The sequence below is a fragment of the Triticum urartu genome, chromosome 2A (assembly GCF_056163025.1).
Source record: "Triticum urartu cultivar PI428250 chromosome 2A, HENAU_Tu73, whole genome shotgun sequence".
NCBI classification, from domain to species: domain Eukaryota; kingdom Viridiplantae; phylum Streptophyta; class Magnoliopsida; order Poales; family Poaceae; genus Triticum; species Triticum urartu.
Genome location: NC_141874.1, coordinates 78,858,315 through 78,873,286, shown reverse-complemented (window position 1 = coordinate 78,873,286; position 14,972 = coordinate 78,858,315). Strand labels below are relative to the sequence as shown.

Genomic DNA, 14,972 nt, shown 5'->3' with positions numbered 1-14,972 from the left:
CTGGTTTCTCACAGAACTGAAGGCAGCTATTGGTGGAGAATCTGGGAGATTTGGTTTTTACACCATAATCTCTCATAGACAGAAGGTAATATATAATTTGCTTAGTATTCATTGGTCATTACTAGTTCATATAAGTATTTCATAGTAATTGCTAGAAGTAGTTAATATTTTCATTGCTCATTACTAGTTGTTATAAGTAGTTCATACTAATTGGTAGAAGTAGTTAAAATTCTTTTCTTATTAGTAAGTTTGGTAATTTCTCCAAATAGGGTCTTCTTAAAGCTGTGAGTCAAGTTTTCCCCAATTGCCCCCAAAGATTCTGCCTTAGACCCATCTACCAAAATTTCCAGACTGCTGGTTTTAGGGGGTCAGAATTAAAGAAGTTCATGGATAAGGCAAGTTACTCCTATACTGAACATGGCCATCTTGCTGCAATGGATGCTCTTAAAGTAGAGTGTAAGGTTGCCTGGACTTGGTTAAATAAAATTCCTAGACATGCTTGGGATAGATATGCCATGGACTTCAACTACAAAACTAACCTAGTTGTCAACAATATTAGTGAGGTGTTCAACAAGATGATATTAGATGTGAGGGGTAAACCAATAAAAACCATGGTAGATGGAATCAGGACTAAGTTGATGGTCAGGTTCAATACAAATAGGAGTAAGACAGAGTTAGCCAAGTGGGAAATATGTCCAACATATGCTGAGTTACTTAAAGAAGCAAAGAAACACTCTAGGAACTGTCAAGCATTGATGGCTGGGCCAAATATTTACCAAGTGACAAGCAATGAGAATACCTATGCAGTTAACTTGCAGCACAGGACATGTGGGTGCAGAAAATGGGATATGACTGCAGTGCCATGCAATCATGCAGTCTCTGCTATTACCAAAGCCAAATTAAGGCCTAAAGATTTTGTGCATAACTTCTTCAAAAAGCCTATGTATCTGGCTGCATACAGTCCCATCATATTTCCTGTAACTGGACCTGACCTCTGGCCTAAGACCAAAACTAGAGACATAGAACCCCCAGTTTTCAAGGATAAACCAGGGAAGAAGCAAACCAAAAGGAGAAGGAGCTAGTTTGAGCCACCAGCACCTAAAGATACATTTAGGATGGCATCAATTACATGCAGCAATTGCAATCTCGTGGGTCACAGATACACATCTTGCCACAAAACACTAAAGCCAGCTCTAGCAATGAGAAAGAACAGGCATGGGGTTAGTCTCTGTTGGCATACTTGATGTCATCTATTTCTGTTTTGTACCACTTTGAATGTATTAACTTGCTGCCATTTTCAAATGCAGTCAAACAGGACAGAGGGTACCACATCTATTACTGCAGCTTCATCTGTTGCAGCTCCAGCAAACAGGACACCACCAGTGGCAAGCAGCACAACAGCTCCAGCAAGCAGGCCAAGCAGCACAGCAGCTCCACCAAGCAGGCCAAGCAGCTCAGCAGCTCCAGCAAGCAGGCCAAGCAGCTCAACAACTCCAGCTAGGACATCCTTCTTGGCACCAAGACAGAGGAAGAAACCATCAAGGTTGAAGGATTACTTTTATGCTTCAGGGAACTAATGTGCTTTGGAAAAACTGTTGATGATGTGATCAGGCAAAACTGCTAATTGCTATTGCAAGCAGGCCAAGCAGCACAGCAGCTCCAGCAAGCAGGCCAAGCAGCTCAGCAGCTCCAGCAAGCAGGCCAAGCAGCTCAGTAGCTCCAGCTAGGAGGCCAAGCAGCTCAGCACCTCCAGCTAGGACATCCTTCTTGGCACCAAGACAGAGGAAGAAACCATCAAGGCTGAAGGATTACTTTTATACTTCAGGGAACTAATGTGCTTTGGAAAAACTGTTGATGATGTGATCAGGCAAAACTGCTAATTGCTATTATCTATTTTGGGAACTTATGCTGATTTGATGTTATCGTACTGTAATAACTACTATTGATGGTCTTGCTTTTATGAGAATTATGTACTATGATGTTGTTCTTGCTGTTATCATGTTCAATTTGATGATCAATATGATGGTCTGGCTGCTACCATGTTCAATTTGATCCATATGATGGTCTTGCTGTTAGAAAATTAAACACTTGTTGATGATGGTCTTGCTATTAGGAAAATTAAACACTTGTTGATTATTGCCTTACTATTAGGAAAATTAAACACTTGTTGATGATGGTGGCCAAAGTGCCCCTAGGGCCATTCTGTCGATGAATCGATGAAATGGTGGTCAAGGTACCCCTAGGGCCAATCTGTCGATGAATCGATGACATGAGGGTCAAGATGCCCCTAGGGCCATTCTGTCGATGAATCGATGAAATGGTGGTCAAGGTACCCCTAGGGCCATTCTGTCGATGAATCGATGAAATGGTGGTCAAGGTGCCCCTAGGGCCAATCTGTCAATGAATCGATGACATGAGGGTCAAGGTGCCCCTAGGGCCAATCTGTCGATGAATCGATGACATGAGGGTCAAGGTGCCCCTAGGGCCATTCTGTGGATGAATCGATGAAATGGTGGTCAAGGTACCCCTAGGGCCATTCTATCGATGAATCGATGACATGAGGGTCAAGGTACCCCTATGGCCATTCTATCGATGAATCGATGACATGAGGGTCAAGGTACCCCTAGGGCCATTCTGTCGATGAATCGATGAAATGGTGGTCAAGGTACCCCTAGGGCCATTCTATCGATGAATCGATGAAATGGTGGTCAAGGTACCCCTAGGGCCATTCTATCGATGAATCGATGAAATGGTGGTCAAGGTACCCCTAGGGCCATTCTGTCGATGAATTGATGAAATGGTGGTCAAGGTGCCCCTAGGGCCAATCTGTCGATGAATCGATGACATGAGGGTCAAGGTGCCCCTAGGGCCATTCTGTCGATGAATCGATGAAATGTGGGTCAAGGTACCCCTAGGGCCATTCTATCGATGAATCGATGAAATGGTGGTCAAGGTACCCCTATGGCCATTCTGTCGATGAATCGATGAAATGGTGGTCAAGGTGCCCCTAGGGCCATTCTGTCGATGAATCGATGAAATGGTGGTCAAGGTACCCCTAGGGCCATTCTATCGATGAATCGATGAAATGGTGGTCAAGGTACCCCTAGGGCCATTCTGTCGATGAATCGATGAAATGGTGGTCAAGTTGCCCCTAGGGCCATTCTGTCGATGAATCGATGAAATGGTGGTCAAGGTACCCCTAGGGCCATTTTATCGATGAATCGATGAAATGGTGGTCAAGGTGCCCCTAGGGCCATTCTGTCGATGAATCGATGAAATGGTGGTCAAGGTGCCCCTAGGGCCATTTTGTCGATGAATCGATGAAATGGTGGTCAAGGTACCCCTTGGGCCATTCTATCGATGAATCGATAAAATGGTGGTCAAGGTGCCCCTAGGGCCATTCTGTCGATGACATGAGGGTCAAGGTACCCCTAGGGCCATTCTGTCGATGAATCGATGAAATGGTGGTAGGTACCCCTAGGGCCATTCTGTCGATGATTCGATGACATGAGGGTCAAGGTGCCCCTAGGGCCATTCTGTTGATGAATCGATGAAATGGTGGTCAAGGTACCCCTAGACCTATTCTGTCGATGAATCGATCAAATCTTGGTCAAATTGGATCCAACCCCATTGATAACAAAATAGTAAGTTCAATTACTTACTGAATAGATGATAATCATCTAAACCATCTAAAACCAAAATGTACTAAGCACATAAAGCATATAACATCAAATTTGACTCACATTCATGAAGGTTCATCAAGGTTGGATCCAACACAATGGATCACAACATACATACTTAAATTACTGGGTTCACAAATTCAAACTACAGTACTCAATAGATGATTATCATCTACATTACAATACTGCTGGATCCAACACCTTGGATCACAAAATACATAGTTAAAGTAGTTGAGGACCAAGTTCATACTAAATTTTTGCATAAAAGACTATCATCTACATACAGATAGATGATTATCATACTAGAAGACACCCCTACTCATCTAAGATGGCCTTCACCCCCTGAAGCTTCTGCTTTATCTTCTCCTCAGACTTTTGAAGCTCAGAAATGTGATGCTGCAATTTAAGCCTCTCTTCTGTCAGCCTTTCCTTCTCCTTCAAATGATTGAACTTCAAGTTCCTAATCACATTGGCTTGAGCACCTGTCAGGTTCACTAGAGTCTCATACTTTTGCAGCAGCTTCTTCTTCTCCTCCTCTTTCTTTGACAGCTCTGCCTTCAAGTTGCCCACTACAGTTTCTAGCTCAGCAATCTTCAAATCAACATATTCCTTCTGCTCCTTCTGATTGTTTAACTCCACACCCTTCTGCTGCTGGCATCCAAGAGAGCATTGACATCAGCATACAAACTGTCATAGTCCTCCTGTACTTTCTTCTTCTCCTCCTCTTTCTTTGCCAGCTCTGACTTCAAGTTACCCACTACAGTTTCTAGCTCTGCAATCTTCACATCAAGACATTGCTTCTGCTCCTTCAGATTGCTCAACTCCAGACCCCTCTGTTGCTGGGCATCCAAGAGAGCATTGACATCAGCATACAGACTGTCATAATTGTCCTGTAGTTTCTTCTTCTCTTCTGTCAGGTTGTGAATTACAAAGGAACTCTCCAGATTGTCATTGGTCCTACCTGACTTACTCTCCTCATACATATCCCATAACTTGGCCAATGCCTTCTCCATTGAGTCTAGCCATTCAAAATCAATCCATTGAACTACTCCACAGTTTATGCCTTCCTATAAAATAAACAATAAACGCTCCAATAAAACAATAAAGAATCATCTAAGTGAGTAGGCTGAAGACCACTGTTAAGTGCCATACTCCATAAGCTAACATGTTCAGGGGGTCCAATATGTGCAGCAAACATATCACACAGCAAACAAATAAACAATAACCATTGTTAAACAAGTAATTAAGCACTGACCATAATAAACAATGACAACCATCCACTCACTGGATAAAACATAAACAAAGACTAAGCACTTAACCAAGCTTAACAACTTGATAAACAAAGCAGTAATCACTAACCACAATAAATAATGTGTACCATCTGATGACAAGGCATGCCAGGTAAAGGTAAAGAAATACCAAACTTAGCACATTCAGCAATGAACACGATGAACACCTTCACTTCTAAAGGATCATACCTTCTTAGCACATCCTAGAAACCTCCTACCCGTGTGCATCCCTTCAAATGCAACTAAGCGCTCGGCCGACTCGCCATGTTCGCATAAAACATTCACATCTGTGTCAGTGCCATTGAAATTCGGATCGTGCATCGTAGATGGAAGCTACTGGAGGAGCAAGCAAAGATAAACCTAGGTTCAGCTCGAGCTCATTCACAAAATCCCCAAATCACTAACCCTAACCCTAGCTGTAGCAAACTGACCTTGATGATGCCATCGCAGGAGGAGGAGATGTTCATGACTGAATCCTCACTGGTCTCGTCGCTCCACGACACCATGGCCATGGGGGAGAAGCAGAACGGCGACCGGCGTTGTGGCGGCGTCAGGGGAGAAGAACAGAGTGAGGAGAGGAGAGCAGAGTGACGAGAGGAGAGGGCGAGGCAGATGAGAGAGCTGAGCTGGTTTCTATCGGCACACCGGTCCGCACTGTAGCGCCGTTAGACGGCGTCAGCTCGCGGCCGTGAGCCACGTCGACAAGACAGGGTCCCACCTGTCATAATACTTTTTAAACTGCCCGAACAGGAGGTTTGGTGCTTTCTGCAAAAGATTAGAAAAAAAAAATCTGTGTTTTCTGCAGCAAAAACGTAGAAGAGAGTTTCCTGCAAACCTAAGCTGAAATGTGGTGGTTTTTTGCAATTCACTCTCTTAGATGTTAAGTTTGGCTGCGAGGTCTGTTTGGTACTAGGCCCAGACTATCAGCATCCCTTCATCACTTGGATAGGAGTAGCGACACTTTTGTTGCCTAGACGGTGGCTTCAGTTTCTATTGTATGACTTTGTAAGGTCTTGTGTGAATAATTAATAAAGTGCCTGCATGCATCATCCAGATGCAGAGGCCGGGGGTCCTCCTCCATTTCTAAAAAAAATATCATCTACACGCCACCGCTGCCCTCTCCCCATACGTCACCACCCATGCTCGTTGTCGGCAGCCGCCCATGCTCGTCCTTGTTAGGTTTAATCTTGATTGTATCCGCATTTTAGTTTGCTTTCTTTCTGCATGTAGCTAGAGTATGTAGTAGTTTGTCTGTGCGGAGGTACGTGCGATGCGTACGAGTAGGATGTTTCAGTTCTGAGAGCATGCATGGAGAAAGTCCAAGCTGTGGCGTGAAGCTAGCTTGCCGTGTGAGACGGTGATGCATGAAGCTCTGAAGGGAACGACCTGCACAAGTTGGAGCTGATGGATAGGAGTCTGTTGAGGCCTTGAGAAGAGGTCCGTAGTAGTAGATGTGGTCAATTCTTGTTAGCTGCATGTGTGTGTTAGTGGCCTGGGTTAGTGCGTGCATGCGCTAGTTTGTTGGTGGTGTTAGTGGGCAAGTGTGCCCAGGCTGTGCGTGCGTGCGTGCGTGGTACTTAAGTGTGGTAGAGCATGTTTATTTCAACACAAGTGAATAGAGAGAAGAAAAAGAGCTTCGGTTGTGTGAAACAGCAGCTCACCAAACTTCTTGTGTTCCTGTGTTTCTTCCTTGAGTTGTGAGAGACAGCAGCTAGAGAAAGAAGAAGAGGGGTTGAGAGATTCAGCCCCATCATTTGGTATCGGAGCTAGGTGATGACGAAGGCGATGCCGCGTGACTCTTCAACGAGTGGAGCGTTGGTGCCGAGCGACTCGGCGGCGACGGCGGCTGCCGCGACAGCGGCGACAACGGCGGCGGGGAAGCTCCCATTCCCGCTGCTCACGAGGACGAACTACGCGGCATGGGCGATGAGGATGAAGTACCTCTTGCGCGCCAACGGCGCGTGGGGTGCCATTGATCGCGAGGCCTCATCGGAGGTCGACAAGGGCAAGGAGGAGATGGCCATGACGATCATCTCCCAGTCCATCGACGACTCGACGCTGCTGCGAGTTGCGGAGAAGGAGACCGCAGCCGAGTTGTGGGCGGCGCTACGCTCCATGCATGTGGGCGTCGAGCGCGTCCGAGAGGCGAGGGTTCAATCCTTGCGCTCGGAATTTGATGGCCTCAAGATGGGTGATGCGGAGTTCGTGGATGATTTCGCGGCGAGGTTCACGACGCTCGTGGGGCGCATCCGTGAGCTTGGTGATGCGATGGAGGAGAAGTACGTCGTGAAGAAGCTGCTCCGAGCCGTCTCCAACAAATTCATCCACGTCGCGTCATCGATTGCATTGTTCGGCGACACCAACAAGATGGCCATGGAGGAGGCCATTGGTTCACTCAAGGCGCACGAGGAGCTCGTCAAGGGGCGGGAGACGGCACGTGAAGAAGAGCAGCTCCTCATGGTGAGAGGGCATGACTCATCGCGAGGACGCGGCCATGGTGGCCGTGGCCGCGGACATGGCCGTGGTGGAGGGCGCAGAGACAAGAGCGAGGTACAGTGCTATAACTGTGATGACTTTGGGCATTTTGCTTGGGAGTGTCCGGAGAAGAAGAAGGACAACAAGGAGAAGGCACTACTCGGCGTCGAGGACGAGCCGGCTCTTCTCTGAATGCTACGTCACGAGTGAAGAATCAAGATTAAGGAGGAGAATGTTAGGTTTAATCTTGATTGTATTCGCATTTTAGTTTGCTTTCTTTCTGCATGTAGCTAGAGTATGTAGTAGTTTGTCTGTGCGGAGGTACGTGCGATGCGTACGAGTAGGATGTTTCAGTTCTGAGAGCATGCATGGAGAAAGTCCAAGCTGTGGCGTGAAGCTAGCTTGCCGTGTGAGACGGTGATGCATGAAGCTCTGAAGGGAACGACCTGCACAAGTTGGAGCTGATGGATAGGAGTCTGTTGAGGCCTTGAGAAGAGGTCCGTAGTAGTAGATGTGGTCAATTCTTGTTAGCTGCATGTGTGTGTTAGTGGCCTGGGTTAGTGCGTGCATGCGCTAGTTTGTTGGTGGTGTTAGTGGGCAAGTGTGCCCAGGCTGTGCGTGTGTGCGTGCGTGGTACTTAAGTGTGGTAGAGCATGTTTATTTCAACACAAGTGAATAGAGAGAAGAAAAAGAGCTTCGGTTGTGTGAAACAGCAGCTCACCAAACTTCTTGTGTTCCTGTGTTTCTTCCTTGAGTTGTGAGAGACAGCAGCTAGAGGAAGAAGAAGAGGGGTTGAGAGATTCAGCCCCATCATTTGGTATCGGAGCTAGGTGATGACGAAGGCGATGCCGCGTGACTCTTCAACGAGTGGAGCGTTGGTGCCGAGCGACTCGGCGGCGACGGCGGCTGCCGCGACAGCGGCGACAACGGCGGCGGGGAAGCTCCCATTCCCGCTGCTCACGAGGACGAACTACGCGGCATGGGCGATGAGGATGAAGTACCTCTTGCGCGCCAACGGCGCGTGGGGTGCCGTTGATCGCGAGGCCTCATCGGAGGTCGACAAGGGCAAGGAGGAGATGGCCATGACGATCATCTCCCAGTCCATCGACGACTCGACGCTGCTGCGAGTTGCGGAGAAGGAGACCGCAGCCGAGTTGTGGGCGGCGCTACGCTCCATGCATGTGGGCGTCGAGCGCGTCCGAGAGGCGAGGGTTCAATCCTTGCGCTCGGAATTTGATGGCCTCAAGATGGGTGATGCGGAGTTCGTGGATGATTTCGCGGCGAGGTTCACGACGCTCGTGGGGCGCATCCGTGAGCTTGGTGATGCGATGGAGGAGAAGTACGTCGTGAAGAAGCTGCTCCGAGCCGTCTCCAACAAATTCATCCACGTCGCGTCATCGATTGCATTGTTCGGCGACACCAACAAGATGGCCAAGGAGGAGGCCATTGGTTCACTCAAGGCGCACGAGGAGCTCGTCAAGGGGCGGGAGACGGCACGTGAAGAAGAGCAGCTCCTCATGGTGAGAGGGCATGACTCATCGCGAGGACGCGGCCGTGGTGGCCGTGGCCGTGGCCGCGGACATGGCCGTGGTGGAGGGCGCAGAGACAAGAGCGAGGTACAGTGCTATAACTGTGATGACTTTGGGCATTTTGCTTGGGAGTGTCCGGAGAAGAAGAAGGACAACAAGGAGAAGGCACTACTCGGCGTCGAGGACGAGCCGGCTCTTCTCTGAATGCTACGTCACGAGTGAAGAATCAAGATTAAGGAGGAGAATGTTAGGTTTAATCTTGATTGTATCCGCATTTTAGTTTGCTTTCTTTCTGCATGTAGCTAGAGTATGTAGTAGTTTGTCTGTGTGGAGGTACGTGCGATGCGTACGAGTAGGATGTTTCAGTTCTGAGAGCATGCATGGAGAAAGTCCAAGCTGTGGCGTGAAGCTAGCTTGCCGTGTGAGACGGTGATGCATGAAGCTCTGAAGGGAACGACCTGCACAAGTTGGAGCTGATGGATAGGAGTCTGTTGAGGCCTTGAGAAGAGGTCCGTAGTAGTAGATGTGGTCAATTCTTGTTAGCTGCATGTGTGTGTTAGTGGCCTGGGTTAGTGCGTGCATGCGCTAGTTTGTTGGTGGTGTTAGTGGGCAAGTGTGCCCAGGCTGTGCGTGCGTGCGTGCGTGGTACTTAAGTGTGGTAGAGCATGTTTATTTCAACACAAGTGAATAGAGAGAAGAAAAAGAGCTTCGGTTGTGTGAAACAGCAGCTCACCAAACTTCTTGTGTTCCTGTGTTTCTTCCTTAAGTTGTGAGAGACAGCAGCTAGAGGAAGAAGAAGAGGGGTTGAGAGATTCAGCCCCATCAGTCCTCGGCCCCAGCGGGGCCACTGGCCGCCATGCCATGCTGAACCGCCGCTGCGACGGTGAGGCAGAGGAAGTAGCGTCGCTCCTCCGTCACCCTCGGCTTCTCCTTCCAGTCAGCAGCCAGCGCTAACCTTGCGCGCCGCCATAGGGTGGCCCCGCGGTTCTCTGGATCAGGGCCCGAACCACCATTGGCATGCGGCGTTAGACTGGGGATTGATAGGAGAGGGGGCGGCACGCTCTATGGGCGACGAGGACCGGGACGTGGGGCTCCCGACTAATAGGAGGCAACCCTCAGATCTGGACATAGAAGACCGTCACCACAAGCCCAAATCCTAGAAAAATCCCATGGCCAGCGTAGAATTTGGCATGGCTCGATGACCATGGCATGGATACAAAGAGCACAAGAGAGGACGAAGTGGTTTACTTACACCCGCAGAAAAGGCATGGTCGCGGCGAAACACGACCGAGGAAGTGATTCTGGATAAGGTGGGGGCTTGGTCTTCGGCGGCGGTGGTGGCCATCTCGAGCCCCTTACGTCATGGCAGATTCGAGAGCCGCTTCCTCGACGAGCACGCACGCGTCGCGGATGTGATGCTCCGCCGTCTAACCATGACGATCTGCAAGCAGATCCAGCGATGGGGAGAGGCAAGGCGCCCGGTTTTTTTTGGGTGGCTGCGTGGGATGGGGGCTGGGGGAGACGAATTAAAACCAGTGAAAAAAAACGGTTGAAAGTGGTGGGACAAAAATAAACCATGATACTATTCAACCAACTCAGACATTAGGAGTAGTGATATGACACTACCCACTCTAAAGATAGTAACATAGACTAGTAACATATGCATATTAAAAGTCTATGAACTCTTACTTTCCACTATGACCAGCCTTATGAGACGATAAAACTGTATAAGTGAGTTACCAATGGCTGAACTTATTGCAGTTGGTAGCTGGTTTATTTGGTGGCAGTGATGACAGTTTATCAAAGGTGAAACATTCCGTCAATCAGATCAAACGGCGATGTCCATCAAAGTTCTAGCAAGAAACTTTGTCCGTGCTGCAACTCATAACCGACCAATGATGACGCGTGATCACATGTGGTAAATACCAAAGAGAGAAATAGTTAAATTCAATAGGGATGCGTCTTTTTGCGCAGAAAATATGACGCGAGGTACAGGTTCAGTAGCTCGCCATGACTATGGCGAGTTTGTCATGGCAGCCTCATGCTTTATACCGCATGCCCCTTCTCTGAATATGGCGGAAATAATGGCTATTCGCAATGGCTACTACATGGCAGCGAAGATTTGGTGCAGCTCACTAATCATCGAATCTGATAGTTTGGTTGCTGCCGATGCACTAAATCAGGAAGAGTATTTTGTAACGGAAGTGGCTGTGGTTTTGGAATGCAAAGAACTGGTGCTAAACTTGTCCGTGTTTGAAGTTATTCTCGTGAGGGTAATGGAGCAGCGGATAGCATTGTAAAAAAATTCCATAGTAGTAGATCTTCTAAAGTTGGGGATTGTTCAATCCCGGATTTTATTTCTCACCTTACTGTAAATGACCTTTCTATTGTTTGAGAAATAAAGTCATTTTCCTGTGAAAAAAAAGAAGGCCCGGCCCCTTCCTCTCTAGACCGCGCGCAAGGTGAAATGAGTGTAAGCTCGCAATTCATCCTTTCTATTTCCTATGCTATATGTGTGCAGCCAGCTACTCGTGATCCAATCGATCCCCGGCTATGGCTGCTTGCTTAGCCAACCGTCGTCGATGAAGCTCATGTCCACGAACTTCTTCACCTCTGCCTTGCTGAGATGCTTCTCCCATGGCACTCTTCTGGCCATGTCTGACCCGGGGCCGGTGCACCCAACCTCTGCGAACAGGACATCGTTAGTATTGTTGCCGGCGTACCACGGAGCCCACCCCTGCGGGACGACGACGCTGGACATGTTCACGTGGTAGTAAACGACCGTGGCGTATTTGTTCCACGCGCGTCCGAGGTACTGGCGCCCGGTGCCTCGGAGCTCCCCGCCCTTGAACACAAAACCGCCAGGGTCACCGGCGTGGCGCCTGGCGTGCGCTGTCACCCACCCGGCATGGCGGCCGGACCGCAAGGGTATGTTGGACACGAGGGTGCAGCCGTCGTAGATGGACCGAGCGTAGCCGAAGATGAAGTCAACGCCGCCCTTGATGAAGCATTCACGGAAGTAGTGCCGGCCAGTGTTGTCGCACAGCGTGTCCTGAAAGCCGTTGAAGGCGCAGCGGTGGAAGGTGATCCGGTCACCGTCGACCAGCGCCGCCAGTGCCTGGGAGGCGTTGCTCTTGTTGACGCCGTTGTGCGTGTTGGTGAAGGCGATGTCCCGGGCAACGAAGTCGTTGGCGTAGACTCTGAAGGTGGCGGTCTCGAGCGTCCCCATCGCGTTGGCGCCTTGGCGCATCAGGTCGTCGGTTCTGCCATGGACGTAGTCATCGAAGAAGATGACCGTGTTCGAGGGGCTGTCCCCTTCCAGCAAGATGTAGCCTTTCTCCTTTGGGATGGTCACCTTCTCCCTGCATGCACCACGTATACCATCATAAGTTCATAACCATACTTGCTTGCCACGTCTTGAAGTAATACCGAACTGTGTAGCAAGACGAACCTGTAGCCCCCTGCCCGGACGTGGATCCTGACCCACTCGCGGTTGCCGTCCGGGACGAGGTTCACAGCCGACTGAATGCTCCTGAAATCTCCTCCCCCTTTACTGTCCACGGTGATGGTCCTCGACACGGGCACCGACGCAGAGCTCCACGCCGGCCACCGGAGCAGCAGCACGAGCACGAGCACGACCGAACTAACAGTACGGTGGCACTCCATTGTTCCTACTCACCTATCTTGGTCGTTTTGCTATGTGGAGGACAGTAATCGATCCAACCAGGCGCATACGAGTCCCATACGTATTAATACAGCCCTTTTTTCACCGTTTGGCTGGTGATTATATACGCCTTAATGTACTACCTCTAAATGAGTAGTATGAAAGGAAAACTCCATGCAAAAAAAATATGAAGGGAAACATTACTGTATAGTTTTCTGCGCTGGCAGGTATTAAATTCTTTTTAGTACAAGGTATTAATTTATTTTTACCATATGGGAATATATCTATTGATTACTGTATAAAGTATAAACATGGCGGTATTTTATTAAGAAAATGCATGGCAATATGGTTAGAAATGGGTGGTTTCGATTGATCTCGAAGCAGCTCCATTTAGAAATGAAGATTTCGAAGAAAATCAAGCTACCACTTGCTGGATGGATATTTTTTCTTCTTCCATACTACCTCCGAATGTAGATATACATAATATTACTTGTCTTGATAATGCCTCATGTTGCAGCATGACATTGTAGTAGGAGCTCAATCTGGTGGCTTGGGGTTTTCCAACATAGGAATGGGTCCTGAAGGACCCAGCAACTGGATTGAGTAACAAATGTAATTACGGGACAACTATAATACGGACACCGAATAAATAAAGATTTACTAGCTAGGCCCTTCATTTTACAAAAAGGACACCGTATGAGAAATAGATTTACTAACTAGCCTATTCATTCTCGAGCCATTTCCGATCTGGTCGAACATGCAGATTCACCGTCAAACTTGCACATTGTCTTCATGCCCAGAAGCACTTGTCACGGTGTAGCTACTTGTCTTCATCTTGGGAAACAAGGGGAGTGGGGCATCACTAACTTGTAAATCCAAACCGAGGCACAAGGGATACGCATTACGCGACTAGCAAACTAGTGTCCTGCGATCAACCCAGAGCAATCTTGAAGCTTGTTGGATACATAAAATGATTGGATCTCCAATGACCCCAACCTTAGAGGGTTGCAACAAAATATTATTCTTGGGGGGGGGGGGGGGGGGGGGGGATGGCACATGTTTGGATACGTATCGAGAATGACAAACCGTGTAAGGTAGGTGGTAATTAAGACACAACAAGTGTCGTACTACTGTCAAGACATCAACTGCAGTGACGAAGCATGACGAGACAAAGGGGGTTGAACGCATGTTTGCGATCACGGGGAGAACATATATATGATGGTGACGATAACTATGGATCTAAAGTGGAAGGAGGAGGATGAGAAGTGGGAGGAGAATATGAAATTGCATGTTTTAAGAATGAAAAATGCATGGTTACCGGCAGGATGCATTTGTGGTTGTTCACTGAGAGGATGCGTTTTGGTTGAAGGGACTAGATCTGTTGCATGATAGTGTTATGTCAGTCCCACATGAGACACAACACAAATAATGTGGTGCTTAGACCTGGACATGTCATTTTTTCACACGAGGGCCATCTTTCTCTAGTATGTTTTGGTCCTATCATCCCTTATTATTGCTTCATATATGCAGATGTTGTTTTTCATATGGGGTACATCTTTCTCTAGTTTGTCTGATCTCATCATGCCTTTTGTTTTCTTCTAGCATTGAGTTCCATGTTCTCCCTTTTTTTGCGAATAGTTCCATGCTATGCCTTGATTCCAACCATCTTTGGCCACTATAGCTTCTCCTATCTGTCAGCCACCACAGTCCCGCGCTCTTTGGTATTTATGGCCATGCTATGAACTAACACTAGCCTTCCCTTGGTGTGAACTCGTTAAAGTGAGACGATAAAGTTCCAGCGATGAGATCAAGTTGACCTGATTAAGCTATAGTAAGACAAGTTTGTAGTTGAGGAATGCACATCTTATATGGCGAGTGACGTGACCAAGTCTGAGTAACACGTTGCACGTCTCGATGACCGAGACATGCCTATAAAAAGCATCTCAAATAATAAAATATATGTACATGTTCTAAATTTGTTTAGAGTGTCACCAAAATTATGTGGTTTCAAGTGCACCATCTCACTCTAAACAACTCAATCAAGTTGGGAAACAAACCTCCTAGTATTAAAAATATATAATCAATTGTCTTTGTAAGATAAGAACAAACAACCTCCAATAGTGACCACTACAAGAAATATATTAATCCATGATGGATTTTCAGTTATGTCCTCAGACACTGTCATAAATTGGCCTAAATTTGTGAAGGTTTTTAGATTTCCATCTCACACATATTAAATGTGGACTCAGGGGGCCCATTTGTGTAATGATTTTTATGAGGAAATTGTCACAGAATACCACCAGACAGGCCATGGCATGATAAAGCAACTAAGGCC

The 14,972-nt window shown here is 47.8% G+C and overlaps 2 protein-coding genes and 2 pseudogenes across 2 annotated transcripts; 2 read left to right on the top strand and 2 right to left on the bottom strand.

Annotated features, from left to right (window-relative positions):
* Positions 1-1,607: 1,607 nt before the first annotated feature.
* LOC147983894 (uncharacterized) lies at positions 1,608-5,475 on the bottom strand. Its single transcript, XM_087540903.1, has 5 exons — positions 5,401-5,475; positions 5,159-5,302; positions 4,388-4,747; positions 4,000-4,331; positions 1,608-1,800 (listed from the first exon to the last, which is right to left on the bottom strand). The coding sequence occupies exons 1-5, from the start codon at positions 5,473-5,475 to the stop codon at positions 1,608-1,610; spliced, it is 1,104 nt and encodes a 367-aa protein (XP_087397029.1).
* A 1,420-nt stretch (positions 5,476-6,895) lies between these two features.
* On the top strand, positions 6,896-7,774 carry LOC147983893 (uncharacterized; annotated as a pseudogene).
* A 610-nt stretch (positions 7,775-8,384) lies between these two features.
* Positions 8,385-9,927, top strand: LOC147983892 (uncharacterized; annotated as a pseudogene).
* Positions 9,928-11,524: 1,597 nt separating this feature from the next.
* Positions 11,525-12,646, bottom strand: LOC125541049 (putative pectinesterase 66). The gene is made up of 2 exons (XM_048704540.1): positions 12,425-12,646; positions 11,525-12,335 (listed from the first exon to the last, which is right to left on the bottom strand). Exons 1-2 carry the CDS (start codon positions 12,637-12,639, stop codon positions 11,525-11,527), a joined length of 1,026 nt encoding a protein of 341 aa, XP_048560497.1. The 5' UTR covers positions 12,640-12,646.
* Positions 12,647-14,972: the final 2,326 nt, after the last annotated feature.